Below are 21,064 nucleotides of genomic sequence, written 5' to 3'. Positions count from 1 at the left end.
TCAAAGCCTTTTGCCCTTCCCTGTGGTGTGCCGCAGGGGTCCTCCCTGAGCCCCACGCTCTTTAATATTTATGTCAGCCCTCTGGCGGCCTTGATAAGATCTTTCGGTCTGCAACTTACATCGTATGCAGACGATACTCAAATTGTGTTATCACTACAACGAGGGTCTCGAGTGGATATGACAGCGAGATGCCATGACAGTCTAAAGTGCGTGGCGGAATGGATGGCTTCCAACTGTCTTAATTTAAACGCCGGGAAGACTGAGGTTATTTTGTTCAGAAACAATCCCAACATTTGGACCCCTGATATGTGACCAAAGGCACTGGGAAGTCCACCTATCCCTACTGGGAAGGCCAGAAATCTGGGTGTGATTATTGACTAAAATTTGGACTATGGAGACCAGGTTAGTGGAGTAGTGCCGTCCTGTTTTCATATCCTTAGGATATTAAAGAAAAGAAAATGCTTCTTTCCAGTGGAGGGATTCAGGACGGCTGTCACTGCCCTTACACTGTCGCGTTTGGACTACTGTAATAGTCTGTATCTTAATTTGAGAAAGAAGCATGAATACAGATTGCAGTTGGTTCAAAATGCGGCAGCAAGACTTCTGCTCTGGATCCCCAGATATGTTTCAGTACGTGAGGGGCTTAGGCAACTACACTGGCTGCCGGTACCAAGGCGTGCTCAGTTCAAGGCTCTGTGCACAGTCTTTAAAGTGTTGCAGGGCACAGGCCTAGAGTTTTTGAGCAGTGGTATAAAATGGTATGTGCCGGGCAGAGCGCTTCAATCAGCCGACGGCAGATTGGTTGCGGTGCCACGTGTAAAAAAGGCCAGATGGGGAGGAAACAGTTTCCTCCTCAGTGCTGCAAAAGCCTGGAACAACTTGCTGGGACATCTCAGAAATGCCTCAGAGCAACTTTCATTCCGAAAGGGGCTTAAGACCTGGTTATTTATGGAATAGTCCCCCCCATTATAGCTCCGGAGTCAGTAGGCAGCGCCAGGACGCCTTTGGGCATAAGTGCGCTTTATAAGCTCATAAATAAATATATAAATAAATAGAACACATCCCTATTACACATCAACAGATAACCATGAAATGGTATAAGTTGTATGCATAAAACATTTCTGTTATGTGTGATTGCCACTCGTTGCACCTTGTTTCTTCAAATTGTTTGATTGTGTCCCCCACGACCAGCTCAGGAACTTGCCTGTAGCTATTACTATGTGTTCATGCGTGTTGGTCTTGAGAATACGAAATGCATGTATGCTGGATCTACTGCCCAGGTTTTGGCAGATCGGCTTAAGCCATTTGTCTCTAGGGCATTTGTACGCTGGACATGTGAACAGGATATGAGGGATTGACTCAACAGTCATTTGACATGATGGACATATAATATCCGTTGTGTTTTGCCATTTTGTAGTAAATGGTTTTATTGCAAGCAAGCCAACCCTAAACTGATTGCACAATTTCCTGTCACATGGTTTGGTTATAAAGTTCCAGTAGGCCTTGAACTGAGTGCTATGCTTATGCTTCAAGAATGTTTGCGAGAGGTAAGTATTCTGGACGGGTAACATACACTTTAATTTAGCCATATTCCTATAGATCTCCTTAAAGGTTTTTTTTATGGAAATGTGCTGCCTCCTGGATCCTCCCACAAGTGGCTGAACCCCATGTCCACCAATGTACCCTTGATTTTGTGTAGCCATGTAATTTTACAAGATGTGTTGGCTTCTCTTACATGGTTTAATTCATTTGCATAGGGTAACAGCTCCGGAGTAGTCCAGAGCCTTCTCCAGTATGCTATGGGCCGGCAGGGACTGTGGTTCAGTGTTGCCCCTGAGGTAATCAGTTTCAGGGACAGTTCTGTTTACATTTCACGTTTAACTAAATATTGTATTACCTTGAATGCGGACAGCAGCTTTCACGTGGCCTGGGCTTCAGTCTGGCACTTAAATCAACATTATCTTTACACAAAAGGAGTATTCCCGCCCATTGCCCAAAGCTCTAATAAATGACACTAAATATAGAAAAGAGTAATGACAAACTCAGACAAGCATCAATCGAAGAGAGGTGAGGCGCGAGAGTGTAAATATGGGAACAAGGCTAGTGATCCTTACTTCCTACAGTGTTTATTATTTTATTTACCCCAACAAACACGACTGAAGGAACTATGAATGATGTCACTATTACACGTAAGGTTGGCATTTAAACTACGGGAACGTTCTTGTTCAGGTTATCGAGGGCTGTATTGTGATAACTTACACCAGTGCAAAAACAACACAGTGTAGGAGAGTAGGATATGCTCACTATGGTTACCCCCACTTTTTGCTGGTGTTTCACAGTTTTTTTTAATTTAGTCTGGCTGAGGCCCTGCTAACCAGGACCCCAGCCTAGCAGCTTCCTCTCTAAAGTGATTGCATGTACATTAGGTACACTGCAGATTGGTTACTGGGTTACCCTTGTGAGTCCCGAGTATATGGTATCTTAGGTACCAAGGGCATAGGTACCCCAGAGGCCACCGGGGGCTGAAGCATGTATTATGCCACCCCTGGGAAGTCTTCCAAAATGGCACCATAGGTCTGCTACTACAGCCTGGGTAAGGTGGTGCATGCACCCCTTACTAAGATATAGGTTACCTGTATCTACCTTTAATCACTGACACATATAAACCTATAAGTCACTCCTATGGCAGGCCTTATCATTCCTGAAGGCAGAGTGCTTGGTTTTGTGTGAAAGGGTGCCCATGCATGAGCAGGACCCCTCTGAAACTTTCGGAATCTATTCTCTGAGGCTGTTCTGTGATGCAGCCAGACCATATACTCTTAAGTGCATTATAACCTCCCAGACAGGCTTTCGTGTGGAGGGAAAAGACACGTATACTCTTACCTAACCGGTAATAGTTTAAAAGAGCCCCAGCATCACAAAATGGATGCTGCAGCCACAGACATAAGTCTGACCTCCTGCTGCTGGACGAAACTCCGGCAGGGGAGGCCTGAACAATAGGTTTCCTGTCACAGGGAGGTGTAACCACCTCCCAGACAGGCTTTAGTGTATTGGGGCTGGGTGGGTGCCTTCATAGAATGCTTTTCAGACAGTGCTGGGGCACACTTGGTGTCCCTGTGCATACCCCAGTTCAAACCAGTTGTAGGGGCACTCAGCCCATGCTCTGGCATGAAACTGGACAAAGGGAAAGGGGTGTAACCACCCCCCTCCCTGGAACCTCCCATAGGTGGGTCCCTAGAGTATGTCCAACCCCCTAACTTAGTATAAGTATGGGATCCCAGTCCTTAGGACAAAACTCTGCAACATATATCCTGGAACTTTGACATTCTACATCGACTAAAAGATGGAAAAATCTCCCTTGGGGTCAAGGAGTGACTCCCCTGTTCACACAGGCACCAAAGAAGCATCTTGCCAGTCTGCATTTCCAAGGCTCCTGCCAGAACCCGATGGATTTGCGACTCAGGACATAGACTTCCAGACTTCTCAGAGGCTGACACGAGATCCCAGCAAAGCTGAGACCCACTGCCCTCAAGAGTGACGTGGGACTGGAATTCCTGGACCGGAGCATATTTGCAAGTGCATCAACTTCCCAAGCTTTCCAGAAGCAGTGCATTGGACTACTTATAGTCCAAGCCCCGAGCACCATTTGCACCAAAGATTGTAGGTCTACACTCCACAAGTCTTCCACGAGCCTGCTTCTAGCATTTCTGCTTGAGGCCCCTTCGCTATCCCTGGTCCTTCGACTGGTTGGTCCCCAGGAAGGTAGCTCTTCTGTTTCTTTGGCTTCCCTGGTTTCTTCAGATGTTCCCTGACTCCCCTCCAACGGGTGAGTCCTTCAGACCTTGGTGGTCTGCACCGAAGCCAATCTTTGCTTTCTGCATGGGTTGCTGTTGCCAAGGCTTGTTGGGTCTAATCCGGAAACCGATTCTGCAGCACTCAACATCCTTTGTGGTACAGCTCCAATCCAGCTCCTGGTTGTCCTCGACGCCTCCTGGTCCTCGTGGATGAAGAGTCAAGCTTCACCTTCTTCACCTGACATCACCCGACATCGGTGGGCATCTGTTCATCGCCTTCCTGGTCACTGGCTAGTGACTCAGACTCTGTCCCCTCTGCTTCCAGCTTCCGGTGCTCCCGTGGGTGTTGACTTTAGAACCTCCTAGTTCTAAAGGGGTTTGCTCCAAGTCCTCTTCTAAGTGTTCTTAATCTGTAATTTCACAACCGCGACTTTCCCCCTAGAAGTTAATGGTGATTCGCGGCTGTGTTTAGACACTACACGCGTCCCCGTGGGTCCCCTGTGTTAATACCTTGGGTGGTTCCTGGTGGCCCCAGCGGTTCTCAAGGCCTTGTATCTATGTCAGTCGTGGTTCTTATACCACTTTCTTAGTATATTTTGCTATTTTAAAAATAACTTTTAAATCTTGTGCTCTACTGCGCGCTCGCGCTGATAAATCTAGCGCTAGGCGCATTTCTTCGTTCCAGCCTGTTCTGGGGGGTTACTCTCAGCATAGTTTCTTACCTGCACTATAATTGTGTCCCCATCCCCACTTGAGGGAATTAGAGCGCTTCAGGGGCTTCTTGGGCTCTTGGGGAGGTCGCGCTGCGGTGTTTGGAGCCGCCATTTTGGGTGAGGGTACCAGGGTGTGCCGAATAGCAGGCGCCATCTTGGTGGGGGGGTTAGTGGTTTGACTGCAGGACTCGTGTGCCTGGAAAGGGCATAAAAACGGAAATTCCTTCACTATCAGGTCAGACTTACTTGACCTTCGCGCGCAGAGGCATTTGCTGCTCTATTTTGCTATTTTAAAAATAACTTTTAAATCTTGTGCTCTACTGTGCGCTCGCGCTGATAAATCTAGCACTAGGCGCATTTCTTCGTTCCAGCCTGTTCTGGGGGGTTACTCTCAGCATAGTTTCTTACCTGCACTATAATTGTGTCCCCATCCCCACTTGAGGGAATTAGAGCGCTTCAGGGGCTTCTTGGGCTCTTGGGGAGGTCGCGCTGCGGTGTTTGGAGCCGCCATTTTGGGTGAGGGTACCAGGGTGTGCCGAATAGCAGGCGCCATCTTGGTTGGGGGGCTAGTGGTTTGACTGCAGGACTCGTGTGCCTGGAAAGGGCATAAAAACGGAACTTCCTTCACTATCAGGTCAGACTTACTTGACCTTTGCGCGCTGAGGCATTTGCTGCTCTATTTTGCTATTTTAAAAATAACTTTTAAATCTTGTGCTCTACTGCGCGCTTGCGCTGATAAATCTAGCGCTAGGCGCATTTCTTCGTTCCAGCCTGTTCTGGGGGGTTACTCTCAGCATAGTTTCTTACCTGCACTATAATTGTGTCCCCGTCCCCACTTGAGGGAATTAGAGCGCTTCAGGGGCTTCTTGGGCTCTTGGGGAGGTCGCGCTGCGGTGTTTGGAGCCGCCATTTTGGGTGAGGGTACCAGGGTGTGCCGAATAGCAGGCGCCATCTTGGTTGGGGGGCTAGTGGTTTGACTGCAGGACTCGTGTGCCTGGAAAGGGCATAAAAACGGAACTTCCTTCACTATCAGGTCAGACTTACTTGACCTTTGCGCGCTGAGGCATTTGCTGCTCTATTTTGCTATTTTAAAAATAACTTTTAAATCTTGTGCTCTACTGCGCGCTTGCGCTGATAAATCTAGCGCTAGGCGCATTTCTTCGTTCCAGCCTGTTCTGGGGGGTTACTCTCAGCATAGTTTCTTACCTGCACTATAATTGTGTCCCCATCCCCACTTGAGGGAATTAGAGCGCTTCAGGGGCTTCTTGGGCTCTTGGAGAGGTCGCGCTGCCGTGTTTGGAGCCGCCATTTTGGGTGAGGGTACCAGGGTGTGCCGAATAGCAGGCGCCATCTTGGTTGGGGGGCTAGTGGTTTGACTGCAGGACTCGTGTGCCTGGAAAGGGCATAAAAACGGAACTTCCTTCACTATCAGGTCAGACTTACTTGACCTTCGCGCGCTGAGGCATTTGCTGCTCTATTTTGCTATTTTAAAAATAACTTTTAAATCTTGTGCTCTACTGCGCGCTCGCGCTGATAAATCTAGCGCTAGGCGCATTTCTTCGTTCCAGCCTGTTCTGGGGGGTTACTCTCAGCATAGTTTCTTACCTGCACTATAATTGTGTCCCCATCCCCACTTGAGGGAATTAGAGCGCTTCAGGGGCTTCTTGGGCAGGTCGCGCTGCGGTGTTTGGAGCCGCCATTTTGGGTGAGGGTACCAGGGTGTGCCGAATAGCAGGTGCCATCTTGGTTGGGGGGCTAGTGGTTTAACTGCAGGACTCGTGTGCCTGGAAAGGGCATAAAAACGGAACTTCCTTCACTATCAGGTCAGACTTACTTGACCTTTGCGCGCTGAGGCATTTGCTGCTCTATTTTGCTATTTTAAAAATAACTTTTAAATCTTGTGCTCTACTGCGCGCTTGCGCTGATAAATCTAGCGCTAGGCGCATTTCTTCGTTCCAGCCTGTTCTGGGGGGTTACTCTCAGCATAGTTTCTTACCTGCACTATAATTGTGTCCCCATCCCCACTTGAGGGAATTAGAGCGCTTCAGGGGCTTCTTGGGCTCTTGGGGAGGTCGCGCTGCGGTGTTTGGAGCCGCCATTTTGGGTGAGGGTACCAGGGTGTGCCGAATAGCAGGTGCCATCTTGGTTGGGGGGCTAGTGGTTTGACTGCAGGACTCGTGTGCCTGGAAAGGGCATAAAAACGGAACTTCCTTCACTATCAGGTCAGACTTACTTGACCTTCGCGCGCTGAGGCATTTGCTGCTCTATTTTGCTATTTTAAAAATAACTTTTAAATCTTGTGCTCTACTGATAAATCTAGCGCTAGGCGCATTTCTTCGTTCCAGCCTGTTCTGGGGGGTTACTCTCTGCATAGTTTCTTACCTGCACTATAATTGCGTCCCCATCCCCACTTGAGGGAATTAGAGCGCTTCAGGGGCTTCTTGGGCTCTTGGGGAGGTCGCGCTGCGGTGTTTGGAGCCGCCATTTTGGGTGAGTGTACCAGGGTGTGCCGAATAGCAGGCACCATCTTGGTTGGGGGGCTAGTGGTTTGACTGCAGGACTCGTGTGCTTACGGCAATTTAAGATGGTAGACTCTAAGGCGCGCAGCGGGCTCGCAGGCGGATCGCCGGAGGTTCGCCAGAGGTAAGCCCATTTGCGCCCGTTCGCGCACAGGACGCGCCGGACGCCAGACTCTCTGCCTGCCAGGAACGTACTGCCCCATTATACTCCCGTGACGATCTCATACGCCTGAACACCGGCACTCTTTTAAACCGTGGGCATAGATCCATCGGTAGGCACCCAGATTCTATAACCTGCGGCCTGTTGAATGTGAGATCGCTCATTAAGCACTGTGAAGAGATTGCGCTACTCATAGAGACCTATGATCTAGACGCACTCTTCATGACTGAGACCTGGACCACATCGGCTAGTGCGGTGGAATTGGGAACAGCCTGTACCCCGGGTTTTAAAATAATACACAATCCCAGAGTAGGGGCTAGAGGAGGCGGAACTGGACTAATCCTTAGAGAGACATTAAACTTCTCTCAGCTCAACATCAAGGCCATCGTTGGATGTGAGGTATTCGGCCTTTCCATCAAGGGTCCAGGAGGTGTGTTATACACGGGGCTGCTATGCTACAGACCCCCAGCAGGGACGCTATCCGCTGTGCCTGAGCTTATAGATTTAATCTACGACCTGTCTCATTCCCATACTAGGCTGGTGGTGCTAGGAGATTTTAATCTTTGGCCAAATGGTCCGACTAATTCCGCCTTTGTAGAGCTGGTCCAAGCCTGTCGTAATATTGAGCTTTCACAGCTAGTACTCTCGCAAACCCACTCCAAGGGTCATATCCTTGACCTGCTTCTTGCCGACGCAGGTCAAGTGTCTGTGCAGGACGTCATACCTCAGGGCTGGACTGACCATGCTCTCGTCCTTTTCTCCCTCCCCTGTCCAGTTGTCACGGCGGCGAAGGGCAGTGTGGGTGGTACTAGAATAGGTAGACAATGGTCTAGACTTCTTATGCAGCCCGCCCTGCCTAGTCTTCTGCCTGAAGGCTTCGCATTGGGAGACACGGTGGACAGGAGTTATGAGACGTTTTGTCAGCAAATCTCGACCTCTCTGGACTCTCTGGCGCCGATGCGTAAAATCAGAGCTAGGACCAATCTGGCTATGCCATGGTACTCAGAGGAACTCCGGCAGCTCAAGCTTCAGTGTAAACAGGCTGAGCGTGCTTGGAGGAAACAGTATCTGGAACCATGTAGAGCTCGTTTTAAACAAGCTCTGGCGACCTATAAGGCCCAGATTAAGCTGGCCAAGGCCAGACACCTGGAAGAACTATTGCTGGCAGCTGCAAACAAGTCTCAGGCCCTATTTAAGATCGGATAAGATCTGGCCCATCCTGCTTGTACTAAAAACAACATACCTGCCTCCCAAGCTCTCTGCGACTCGTTGGCACAGGCCTTTGAGGACAAGATTGTTACCATCTTAAATAATCTTGCCTTGCCATCTGGTCAGACTGTGCATTATTCCAACTGTGCTGACAGTGTGGAGGAGGGCGCCAGGCTAGCGGAAGTGAACATCCTGCCCTTACCATCGTTCGAGGATTTCTGTGCATTGGCCGACGGTATATCTTCAGGCTCACCGTCTGACCCACTCCCACCAAAATTCTGGAAGCTGTTTCGGGAAGAGCTGTTTCCACCTCTTTTTTCCATCTGCTGCCAGTCCCTTAGTTCGGCGCGGGTCCCAGATAGCTGGAAACTGGCCGTTGTCTCTCCATTACTCAAGAAGGAAAATCTGGACCCCGCCTGTCCAGCTAACTACAGACCCATTTCTCTGTTGCCATTTCCTATTAAGATTCTTGAGAAATGGGCCACTAAACACCTCTCCAACTTTGTCGAGGTTAACAACTGCTTGGATGTGGCCCAGTTTGGCTTCAGACCAGCGCACGAGACAGAAGCGGCTTTGGTGACCGTTCTTGATGACCTGCGAACGCGGGCCGACCAGGGTCGAGCAGCCTTTCTAGTGCTGCTCGACATGTCGGCCGCGTTCGACACGGTCAGCCATACAATACTGATCAGGAGACTGGCGGAGGTCGGAGTATCTGGGTTGGCCCTTGAATGACTGGTGTCGTATCTAGATCATAGACACCAGCTAGTGGCCATACCACCCTTTAAATCAAACACCAGAAGGGTTGGTCAGGGCGTACCTCAAGGGTCAGCCATCAGTCCCATTCTTTTCAATCTCTACGTCCGCCCCCTGATCATGTTGATTAAATCCTTTGGCATAACGGTCACCAACTACGCTGACGACACCCAGCTCATCTTTTGCCTCGAGGGCAAGGATGGGGTGTCTCAGGAGGCCTTTCATCGCTGTATGAACACCACGGCTGAATGGCTGGGCAATAACTCCCTGCAGTTCAACAGCGCAAAAACTGAGGTGCTGCACTGCTCCCTGGACCGTATCCCCAGACCACTTCCGCTGGATTTCTGGCCCCCTGATTTCCGGGGCTCTAGTCTGCCTGCGGACTCGGTCCGTAATTTGGGGGTAATGTTCAGCGCTAGCCTGCAGCTTGATGCATCGGTGAATCGAACGATGGCCACCTGTATGGCGTTGCTCTGCTCGCTGCGTAAGATTTTACCCTTGCTCCCGGCACAGGTAAGACCAGAGGTAGTGCGGAGCATAATTTTAAGTCGCATTGACTACTGCAACGCACTACTCTTGGGAGCTCCGGCTAATCTAGTCAGTAAACTGCAGCGGGTGCATAATTTTGCCGCCAAACTGGCCCTCTCACGTCGACGCCTGGATTCCTCTGCTAAGGCACTTAGGGACCTCCACTGGCTACCAGTTTCCCAGAGGATTGATTTTAAAGCACTGTGCCTGGTATTTAGGGCCCTACATGGGCAGGGTCCGCTCCCTTTGCGGGACCTCTTTTCTTGGTACACCCCTTCTAGACTGCTACGTTCAGCCTCATCTCATTTGGTGGTCGTACCTAAGATTCTGAGGTCCCGAACTGGCGGACGGTCCTTTAGATTTACGGCTGCAAGATTGTGGAACTCCCTTCCTCTAGGTCTGAGGGGTCTGGAAAACTTTTATTCTTTTAAAAAAGCCCTGAAAACCTATTTGTTTCCTAGGGCAACATAAATGTATCTGCTGCTGGAAAACATCATGTATGTGTAAGTGTCAGGACAGTCTAAGCGCCAGGATGCCCGTCTGGTGACAGAAATCGCGCTATATAAGTACATCTATACATACATACATACATACATATGGTTTGGTACGCCCCTAGGGCTCCACATATATTGTGCTAATTTACTGTGTGCTAAATAAGTTTACTGAATGTACTTTTGCCTCTAGCCTCTTAAAGAGACTAGGGGGATGTGTTTAGAATAAATACATATATTTTACATATATACCTGGTGTGGTCCTCCTTTCATTTGGCCATTCATGAGATTATAGACTGGTAAAACAAGCAGCTTTACATTCCTTCAAGACTTAGCCTGAAGGCTGCTCTCCACAGCTACCATTACGATAGCTTTCTGTATAGGTTGTCTTTAAACCTACCATCAATAAGGGTGGTTTGGACTGGTGCAAGGTGCCCACTAGAATAGTGGACAGCCTATGCCAAGCCAACTTCTCACACACGGCATATCCATTTCCACCACTGGCAAAAAGCATGTGCACGAATGCCCTTCTGGAGCTGCCATACTGCCCTAAAAGTCTGTCCGACCCTGGCACCCCAGAGAAAAGCAAAGTATTATTTGATGGCGACCACAATCTTTAATATGTTACAAGTTCCGTTTGCATATCTTACCTGCCTGTTGCAGCAAAAAATGTCTGCTTCGTATGAGTGCATGTAAATCAGAGCCACTTCTCCCAGCTTTGGACGTACAGGCAGCATTTCCTCCTCCAATCACCTTCTCTCTGTAATAGAGCAGCTTCCTACGAGCTGCTAAGCTGTATGAGCTGTGTGTTTTTTCTTGTGTACTTCGCATGTATCACTTGTGTTGCACAAAATATTACTTTTGATAAGCGGGCTGAATGTAATAATTGAGTAGACACTAATATAGTGCAATATTTTTGATAGCTTACAAAGCGATGGAAACAGAATCTAAGCAAAAAGTGGACTTCTTGAACTAGCTTTGGAATAATAATGTTCACGAATTAGGTAAAAATTATTTAAAGGGGACAAAACCTTCGAGTTTGAGTAAGAATGCAAATGAACACAGGCACAGGGAATTAGTAGAAGTGTTTAATTGTAATGCATTTAGGATGACAGGTCGTAGAGCCTTTGCATAATAGCTTCCACTCAGCCATGGCCCGTGGAGGGAGTTGCGGTGGGGCAGAGAGGCGGGGCGGGGGAGGGGCAGGGTGAGGGGTGCTAAAAACTAGAATATGGATAATTGGAGGTAAGTAAACAATTTAATTAATAAAACAAATTTTGTAGCGCGCGCTGCATCGTATTTTGCGATGCAGGACACGCTACGAAATTCGTTTTATTTATTAAATTGTTTACTTACCTCCAATTATCCTTATGCCGGTTTTTAGCACCCCTCACCCTGCCCCTCGGCTGCTTCAACTCAACATTCCAAACAAAAGCTGGAATACAAATTGACCTTTTAGACAATTGTGCACGACTGTGCTTATCACTCTGGTACTGTTTCTCACACAATAAAAGTTTATAATTCCCTCTTGTATGTAAGTTCTTCTTTGTGACTGTTCCTAGACCTGTGCGTTTTTGCTTGCATCACTATGCTACTATCACTGAAATTGTGATAGTTGGGTATTGTCACTGGACGTCATAATTTAATGTCTGTCAGGGGGCCGTAGAGGTTCTCGCTGCTCAAATGGGAGTAATTTCTGAAATGTACATGTTTTTCATGTCTTCATTGCTTAACTTTGCGCGCGAAAACGTGTCCCTCATTGTCATTGAAGTGCTGCTCATTAATTACACTAAAATTATGAAAATGTCACACATAGCAATCTGAAACCTTGCCAGCTATGTGCTTGAACTAAAGTAAGTAGATATACAAACACAGCTCACGATGAAAGTGGCACAAAGGCATACATGGTTTTTCTCAGACACACAATAATATGCTCACATACCACAGACATATTAGCGAACATAAACTTGAAAAACATTTCAATGAAGATTTTACTGTAAATCACTTTGTAATCGTGCTTCTTAAAAAAACTCTGCATTCGGGAACGTAATAAGCAGTTGGAGATGGCCAAGAAAAGAATTGTAATACGAGCTAATTTCAACACCGTGAATTATTTCCTCTTCTGTCTCCAAGACGTAAGGGATTCAATGGCTGTATGCGTGCATTTACATCAGCAGCTCTGCTCGGCGCACTGCTCGTTTTGCCTGCCTGAGCCGAGATTCGTCTCTCCTGGGGTGGGCGGGGCTACTGGGGGCTCGTCCGAGCTCTCCAATAGGCAGGACGTCCGGAAACTGCCGAAGAGAAGGGGATACTCGATCCCGAGGGGATACCAGATATTACACAACACCGGCGTCCAGTTGCCCCAGCGCCGAGAGTGGCATGCAAGCTATGCTGGATTCCTGTGCTGCAGCACTCACCTTCTGTGCTGGTTTTGCATCCTGCTCCAAAACTACGGAATCAGAAGTTAAGAAGCGTTCACAGCTGTTAAACGATCCCAGGGTCCCGACGGAATTGTCAATCAGCTGTGCTATTCCCACGTTTTATTCGCAAACTTTCGTTTCAATTATAAAATTTATCAATGGCAGACAAAGAGGAACGCCCAAGTCAGAGGGCCCGCATGCAGCTACCATTGTGCAAGTATTGGAGTGAGAGAATGCCTCTCGCTGCCAAGAAGGTATACTGCAGAAATAAAGAGTTAAAGTGGCCTGCAGAGTTGCGGTCGCATAACCCTACATCCGTGCATTTCAATTACGGTATCGAGCTCCATGAAATTACCAATCAGGCAACTCATCTAACGAGGGCTTCCCAAGAGGTAAAGAATCAACGGAGGTAAAGAATCAATGGCGAGGTGGGTAGACAATGAGAGCCCCTCGGTGCGCGTCCCGTTGCCAACTGAATCAGCCCTGAAATTCGCGCCAGGTCGGGATACAAGCCATCTTGATTCCTCGCAACGTCCCCGTCCCACCGCCTAATCCCGGCACTGAGCAGTAACACCGGGGTTACGGACGATAACCGGTTGCTGAAGAACCGGGCATCCGAAGGGCCTAGGACAAAGGACTAGTGATGGCGGCGGCCCTGAACTTGGCGCCACCCGGACCGCGGCTACCTCAGTGGTAAATTAAATCAGGTGCGACCTTTTACTTTTCACCCTACCACTCTGCAGCTGGGTATGGGGTCAGGGTGGGATTAGCGCAGAGCCTAGGAGAATCCTGGCGCGGGAAGAGAGGCCGAGCCAAGGTGCTGCGCCATTTTATACCGCTAGGAACGCCCCCATCCCGAGGTGAGCCCTCCCTATTGGCTACTGGTGCAGGGAGGTTGTTCAGGGAGGGGTCCATGCTAAGGGCTCCGCTCGCCCGTCGAGTGGGACTAGGGCGCTGTCCCGCCCATGCTCCCCTGCGTGTCGCGCGGTCAGCGGCAGTAGTGTCAGTGAGTGTCCTAAATAAATTATAAACGCAGCCGCAACGGGACACCAGTGCCGCGTGGCGGCCGCCCCAAAAATAATGCCACCTGGGGCGGACCGCCCTCCCCCCCCCCTAGCTACGCCCCTGCCCAATCCGTAAGTTACACTTGATACTGACATTTAATAAAGTATGTTTTGGACACTTGAACGTTATTTACCACATTACAATAAAAGTCCAGACATCATGCACGCAATTGATCAAGGATTGTTCATCCAGAGTAATTTCATCAAGAGTAGTACAATTATTTAGGGTGTATTTACCTTTTCAGCAACTGGCGCTCTCCTTGGGGATTGAAACTCAGGTACCGCAGAGCAATCGCTGCGCAACCTTGTACCTCCTCTGAGGTGCTGGATAGGAGCTGACACAGTACTGGGACCATGTCGATGGCCACCAGAGCATCCGGAACTCCTACGAAGATAGGGACAACACACTTTATTACATTTATTTTCCCTTTGGTAGAAACAATTTTGTCACAAAACAAAATCGCATTTAAAATGTGGCCTGCATTATGTACTGAAAATGACAATGAAAATAGAGACAAATAACATGTGTCCTTGCAAATTCTGCTTGATTCCTGGAGGTAACATTTCACTTGAAATAAAAAAGTTCACAGTGTGTGTTGTGGATATCTTAACAAAAGACACATGAATGGAGATGCAGATGTGATGTCACAACTTTTTGAAATAGCCTATTGTAGGATATGGGTTTACCTCAAAGGACACGCGGAGGCATGTTATGGGGGTAAATACTTTTATTTAAATTGCGGGGGAAAAGGAGCGCCGGGAGCGAGGTCTCCGCTCTTTGCTGGCTCCACGCTGTGTTTGCAACATGGCGGCTGCGTGCCGCATCATCACGTAGTGCTCAACAACTAGAGCGCACACACTACATATCTCCCTCCTTAATGAACCAACAAACAAGAGAACATGCATGAAGTCCCAGAGTCTATCTGCATACGCGCCCATTAACTTCTCCCATCTCATAGTCTCTGTATTACGCCGGTCTTACCACTGTTCTGCCAGAGCGGGTACATTTCACCGGGGTAGCTGGGACTTCTTCTGCTTCATCTTGGAGAGCTCTTGATCTCTGTCTTTCGCCACTCACATAGTACTCCCTTGGTGATGCTTCTCTCTGGTTCTCCTGGTGTTCACCAGTGCTTTGATCATCCCATTTTATTATTAGCTCTCCCCTCACGTCTTCTCCCAAGTTCACTCTCTCTTCTCTCACTGGTACCATCTCCACAAGGGTTTCATTGAGAAGATCACTTTCCTCCTTGGTCCACTACAATTTCTTGTTGCATTTGGACATCCTATCTTGTGACCACACCTTCCCATCGCTCAGCAATGCCGCTTTGCTGTAAACCTCTTTCACTTGTAATGGAGCACTGAATTTGCTATCACCTTTTCTTTTAAGCTGGGCTAGCTTGACTCGGACCCACTCTCCTCTCTCCAACGTCGTCTCTTTAGCATTGCGTCTTTTATTGAAATGTTCCATGTAAACCCTTTGTGCTCTATCCAGATTGTGGTGGACCACTGCGGGAGACCACTTGCTCGTGATCGTGCACCACATTGTCCTCGGTGAAAGGATCTCGACCCCTTAGAATTTTGAAGGGACTGTATCCTGTGCTGGTTGGAGTGATCCTGTTGGCCCACAATGTGCTTTTCAGTTCTTTCTCCCAATTCTTTCCAGCTCCTATTGCAGCTTGCACTGAGCCCATGATGACTCTATTGAACCGTTCGGCCAATCCATTCCCAGCAGGATGATACACGGACGTGTGCGTGATCTTGATCCCATTCCTGTTCATAAAGGTGTTCCACTTTTATGACTTAAATTGGGTCCATTGTCACTTAATATGGAGTTAGGAATTCCTTCCCTTAAGAATGTCGCTGTGAGAAATTCCAGCACTTTTTCCGTGTCCTTTTCTTCTTGTATGTCTATCTCCGGCCATTTGGAATACCTGTCCACGAGTACAACCACATACTTTGGAATCCCTTGGGCATCTAATACCGGACCAAGAATGTCTATCGACAGCTCTTCCCAGGGATTGGCTGGTTGTCGAACTTGCCCAAGGAAGGACGCAACAAGCTTTGGCACTGAATACACTCTCTTACGTGCCTTTCTATTTGTGCATCCATCACTGGCCACCAGTACGTTTGTTTGGTTCGCAGTTTGGTTTTCACAATGCCTAAGAGCCCTTCATGTAGGATGGCAAGCAGACGTGACACCAAAAATGAGGGAGGAACTACTTTGCCTACTCTTAACAAGAAGATCCCTTGGTCTCCAACCGATAGCTCCTCACGTACTTCGAAGAACTTCCTGTGCTCCACCTTTAAGTGTCTCTTTTCCGGCCATCCCTGGAGTGTGAATTCCTTCACCGCCCTGAGGTCATTGTCGTTTTCATAGGCTTCCTTCCATTCCTGCGCACTTATCACTTTCTCATGGTCCTCCATGAAAGCCACACTGATGTTCTCTTCTTCAGTGCATGTCGGTGCTTCCTCCATGGCTGATGCTCTGCTTAACTAATCAGCCACCTTGTTTTGTGTTCCTGGGATATATTCGACTTTGTACCTATAGTCCAACAATTTCAACGTCATCTTTGCTATGCGGGGGGTTGCATTCGCGTGTCCACTCGACGTGAGTACTTTGATCAGCGGCTTGTGATCTGTCCTGAGCCTGAATCTCGTGCCCCAGAGGAATTGTTGAAATTTCTCCATTGCCCAGACTGTTGCCAGCATCTCCTTTTCTATGACGCTAAACTTCTGCTCCGTGTGTGACAGGGACTGGGACGCAAAGCTGAGGGTGGGCACCTCTCCTTCTCTCGTTTCTTGCATTAGGACCGCTTTTAGTCCCTTCTCACTCGCATCTGTGGTCAGTATGGATCTTGCCTGTTGGTCGAATCCTTGTAACGGAACCGCTGTACAGATGTCCTCCTTAATCCTCAGGAATTCTTCTTGTGTCTCCTCCGTCCACTCAAAAGACGTTCTGTCACGAAGAAGTTGGGGCAGGTGGTGCGTCTTGGTGGCAAAATGTGGCACAAATTTACTATAAAACTCAGCCATCCCTAGTAATGAGCGGACTTCTTCCTTGCTCCTCGGCGGCGGTGCATCCCATAAGGCTTTGGCGTTGGCTTGCTTTGGCGTGACGCCCTCATTGCTGATCTCGTGGCCCAGGTAAGTGATAGACGCCATTCCAAAATGACACTTCTCCCATTCAGCTGTGAGGCCATTGCATTCCAAGACATGTAACACCTGGAACAGTTTTGCATCGTGGTCTGCTCTATCGTTGCCCATTATCAGAATGTCATCTTGAAAGTGTTGTACCCCTTCAGTGTTCTTAACCAACTTGTGCATCAGTTTCTGAAGTCCGTCCGCTGCCGACGCAAGGCCGAACGGCATCCTGCGAAATGGGTAGCATCCAAACGGGGATATAAATGACGTCAGCTTGCGGCACGTGTGGTGTAGGGCTATTTGGTGATATGCTGAGGTGAGGTCAATGGTGGAAAACCATTTCACCCCCTTCGTTTTGGCCAACATTTAGTTGATTTTGGGTAGCGGGAACTTTTCAACTATGATGTTCTTATTCTGCTCCCTCAGATCCACACATAGGCGCACTTTGCCATTCGGTTTCCTCACTACCACTAGTGGCGCCAACCATTCTGCACTATTTATCGGCTCAATGATCCCATTATCTTCCAGCCTCTGTAATTCTTCTTGTACCACCATCCTGATGGCTAAGGGGATGTTTCTCACCTTGTGGCACACGGGCTTGGCGTCTGCTTTGATCTCTATCTTGTGGGTGAATTTCGTCAATTTTCCCACCTTGCCTCCAAATACTGTGAGAAAGTCCTCCTTTAGGCTGGTGACGTTTGGTTGTCACCCTGGGCTGGTCATCAACACTTGTGTGGCTCCTCCCGTATCCAACTGTATGCCCAGATCGCCTTGGTCGACCCAACCTGAGGGACCTTTCTCGGCCACATATAACTTGCACTTCGTACTGCGATCCTTAAATTCAAACTTCAAGACTCGATACCCCACTATGGGGATTGGTTCTCCTGTAAATGTGACGGGTCGTATATCCGGAGGTTCCAGGTGAGGTCCAATATGTTGTTTGAAACTTTCTTCCCAAACCTTGCGTTGTACTATGGTATACGGTGATCCCGAATCTGCCACCATCTGTATACGTACATCCCCGATGGTCATGTCACACTGCGTTTTTTTTTACAGCAGACGCAGTCAATACCTAATATTTGTTCTTCAATGCACAACACGCTGTCTTCCTCTTCCACTTCTTTTTCTTCCCCGTCCAGTTCCTATGTGACATACTTGACTGCCGAACTCCTCAACTTGCGACAACATACTTTTTCATAATGCTCCATTATTCCACAGAACATGCATTTGGCACGGAAGGCTGGACACCGTTTATCATGAGCTGCGTGGGACTGGCTACCGCACCGGTAGCACCCATTCTTGTTGTCGCTTGGGGGTTTCTTCCCTGGCGATGGTCTACGCGTCCATCTAGCCAGGGTTTTCTTTTCTCTCATTTCTGCTTTACCCCTGTCCGGTGGGTCTGCTTCGGTGATTTTGTTGACCATGGGCCTTGTGGCAGTTTCCTTCTTCGCTGCCTCTGCACATCTTTTTGATACTTCAGCTTTCTTCACCATAGCTATGACCTCCTTCAGGGACGCATCTCCATTGACCCAAAACTTATCTTGGACTGCTGAGTTTGTGGTGTGCATGACAATCTGGTCTTTAATGAACTCATCGTGTAGGACGCCGAACTTGCATGTACTCATCTATGGACTCTCCTACTGCTTGCTTTCTCTGTTGGAAGTTGTACCTATCTATGGACGTGCACACCGCCGGTCTATTGTGGTTATTCAGATCTTCGATTGGGTGTTGGAATACATCGTCGTCCGCTGCTTGTCTTGGTGTAGGGACGAGATTTTGGAACACTCTAATGCCTTCCAGCCTAGGTTATGGAGCAGTATCCTCTTCCTTCTCTTGCTGGGGAATGCTTTGCCATTTTCATCTTCCAGCGCCTCTAGGTAGTTCATAAAATATTCTCTCCAGTCCTCCCATTTCATTGTAGGTTCACCTGACCTGGGTAGAAAGGGGATCGGTGTCGTAAGTGAGGAGGGTTGGGCGCACATCTCTGCTCTTCTGTCTGGTGCTTCTCCCTCTCTTCTGGGGCTACCTGGTGCACCCTGTCTGTGTTGGTGCGTGGGGTTCTGTTGGGGTGTGGATTCCCCCCGTGCCTTGCTGTGTCTGCTCCGCCAGGGTCCTGGTGGGGGGAACTGGTGGCCTGGGGTATGGTGCCTGGTGCTTCAGTGCCCGGCTGGGTGTCTTGTCTCCCTGCTGGTTTTCCCTTGTCTGGGCTGCCTACTCACAGTGGATGCTGCTCTCCAGCAGGGTCCGGGGTGCCTTGGAGAACTCCTCTGCACCGGTCACAGCAATCACATAGGGCCTTCACCGTCTGGTTGGTGGACTCTCAGGCCCTGTCGCTTTGGCTGCCCTATGTGCTCCGTGCTTCAATTTGTGGGCTGGTCTCCTTCCTGTGTGGAAACCGTGCTGGTGTCCTCGGCCTCTCGCCTCTGCCGCGCTCCTTCCTGCCGCTTTGCTCCCCGTTGTGGCCCTCTCCAGGCTTGTAGTTGCCTTTAGTGGGTCGTGGGGGGAGGGGCACCGCCTGGGCTTCTCTCTGCCCCAATCCCGTCCTCGTCGCCAGTTGTAGGATATGGGTTTACCCCAAAGGACACGCGGAGGCAGGTTATGGGGGTAAATACTTTTATTTAAATTCTGGGGGAAAAGGAGCGCCGGGTGGGAGGTCTCTGCTCTTTGCGGGCTCCGCGCTGTGTCTGCAACATGGCGGCTGCGTGCCGAGGCATCACGTAGCGCTCAACAAGTAGAGCGCACACACTACACCTATCAACGTTTGGACAAAGGAAGGTGTTGGAGGCATGATTGCTTGTAGAAATATTGACAACAGAAATATCACCCTACCATAATAATGGGAAATATTTGGAGGACCATAATATTGAGAATGAAAATGCAGATAGGTAAGAATAGATTAATATCCTTATCTGCACATCTTCATACCTTGAAACATATATATATGTGTGTTTGTGTATGTATATATATGTTTGTGTGTAAATATGTATATATAAACATCTATATCCGTGTGTGTGTTCTCACCAACTCCAGTCAAAGACGAGACAAACAACGGGAACTCCAGAAGTTTGTACAGTTGCTTTATTTACGACATGGACTTGTGCTGCTCCAATGCATTTAAGCTTAGAAACTAGCCTTTGTTAAGGTAAGTACATGCCCAACCAACGGTGAAAATATACCCAAACGAGTAGCATAAACATGAAAAAAATACTAACATTACGTTTACTTTTAGGGTAAACATATTAGATACATTTCATGTTTCATTTCCATAACAATTATAAAGTGACACTGTGCTTAATCCAAGTGCAAATATGCTAAACATCCATTACCAAAATTAATTTAACCTAATTCATATATTTACAACTGGACTGAAAACCTTCCATGGGTCAAATAATTCACTCTTTTTTATGAGAGTAATCTCTGGGCTCTACAGAAGGTTCTGAAGCCGTCCATATTTTAACCTGTCACTCTCCATTCATATTGTGTGCTATTGATATTCATAAAATACGATACAATAATATTGTGACAGACTCCCCTGATTGAACCACAATTTCATTCATCTGGAAAATATTAAAATATTCAGAATATTTAAAATATTTTAATATTATATTATTACAATACTCCTGGCCCCTGGTTAAACATATATCAATGATAGTTTTCAGAATCCTATACAAAAATATTTTCGATCACAATAATCACCAGTCAAATGCCCTTCTATACCCCTAGACCAATTTCAAGGATTCTGAGTGAATGCCGTAGATAAAATATCACAATCTACTGCACAAATTCCAAATTTAAGATTTCATACCACAGGATTACTGTGCATATCCAAGGGAGTTAGTCCTATCTTTCCACTCGTATAGACAAGCCAGGTCACATCATATTATTCATGTACCTCAAATGCATCAATTGTGGGCAAAAGCCCATTGTTCCTCTACATCAACAGTTTAAGATAACACCAATAGAAAGTGCTATAAACAGTGCAGAGAAAAGTGCAGAAAGAGATAAATAAAGCGCCTCATTAGTCATATCAATAAGCTGTTACGTTCACATAAAAAACTGATTCTTGATACCCCTGTTGCTCTTTCACCCCAAGATAAAGTAGTACATTACAATTCCTAAAATGTAAAATGTAAGATAATACCTCTGGAATCCTACTTAAATGATATGCTACTGATAGATCTTATTTGCAGAGTGTGTCCCTGATGTGCAATAAGAGAAATGGTCAGAGTATTTCTACCTGATTCTATCTCACATGGACTTCCATTTCTTCAT

At 47.9% G+C, this 21,064-nt stretch overlaps 1 protein-coding gene across 2 annotated transcripts in view; it reads right to left on the bottom strand.

Annotated features, from left to right (window-relative positions):
• LOC144799873 (uncharacterized) overlaps positions 1-21,064 on the bottom strand; it is a 434,568-nt gene that overhangs the window by 181,589 nt on the left and 231,915 nt on the right. For both annotated transcript variants that reach the window (XM_078671473.1, XM_078671474.1), the window contains exon 8: positions 13,889-14,036. In XM_078671473.1, coding sequence (XP_078527599.1) covers positions 13,889-14,036 — 148 coding nt within the window. The remainder of the gene's footprint in view (positions 1-13,888; positions 14,037-21,064) is intronic.

This window comes from Lissotriton helveticus, chromosome 12 (assembly GCF_964261635.1).
Source record: "Lissotriton helveticus chromosome 12, aLisHel1.1, whole genome shotgun sequence".
NCBI lineage: Eukaryota > Metazoa > Chordata > Amphibia > Caudata > Salamandridae > Lissotriton > Lissotriton helveticus.
The sequence above is the reverse complement of the archived record's forward strand: the minus strand, read 5'-3'. Positions and strand labels throughout refer to the sequence as shown.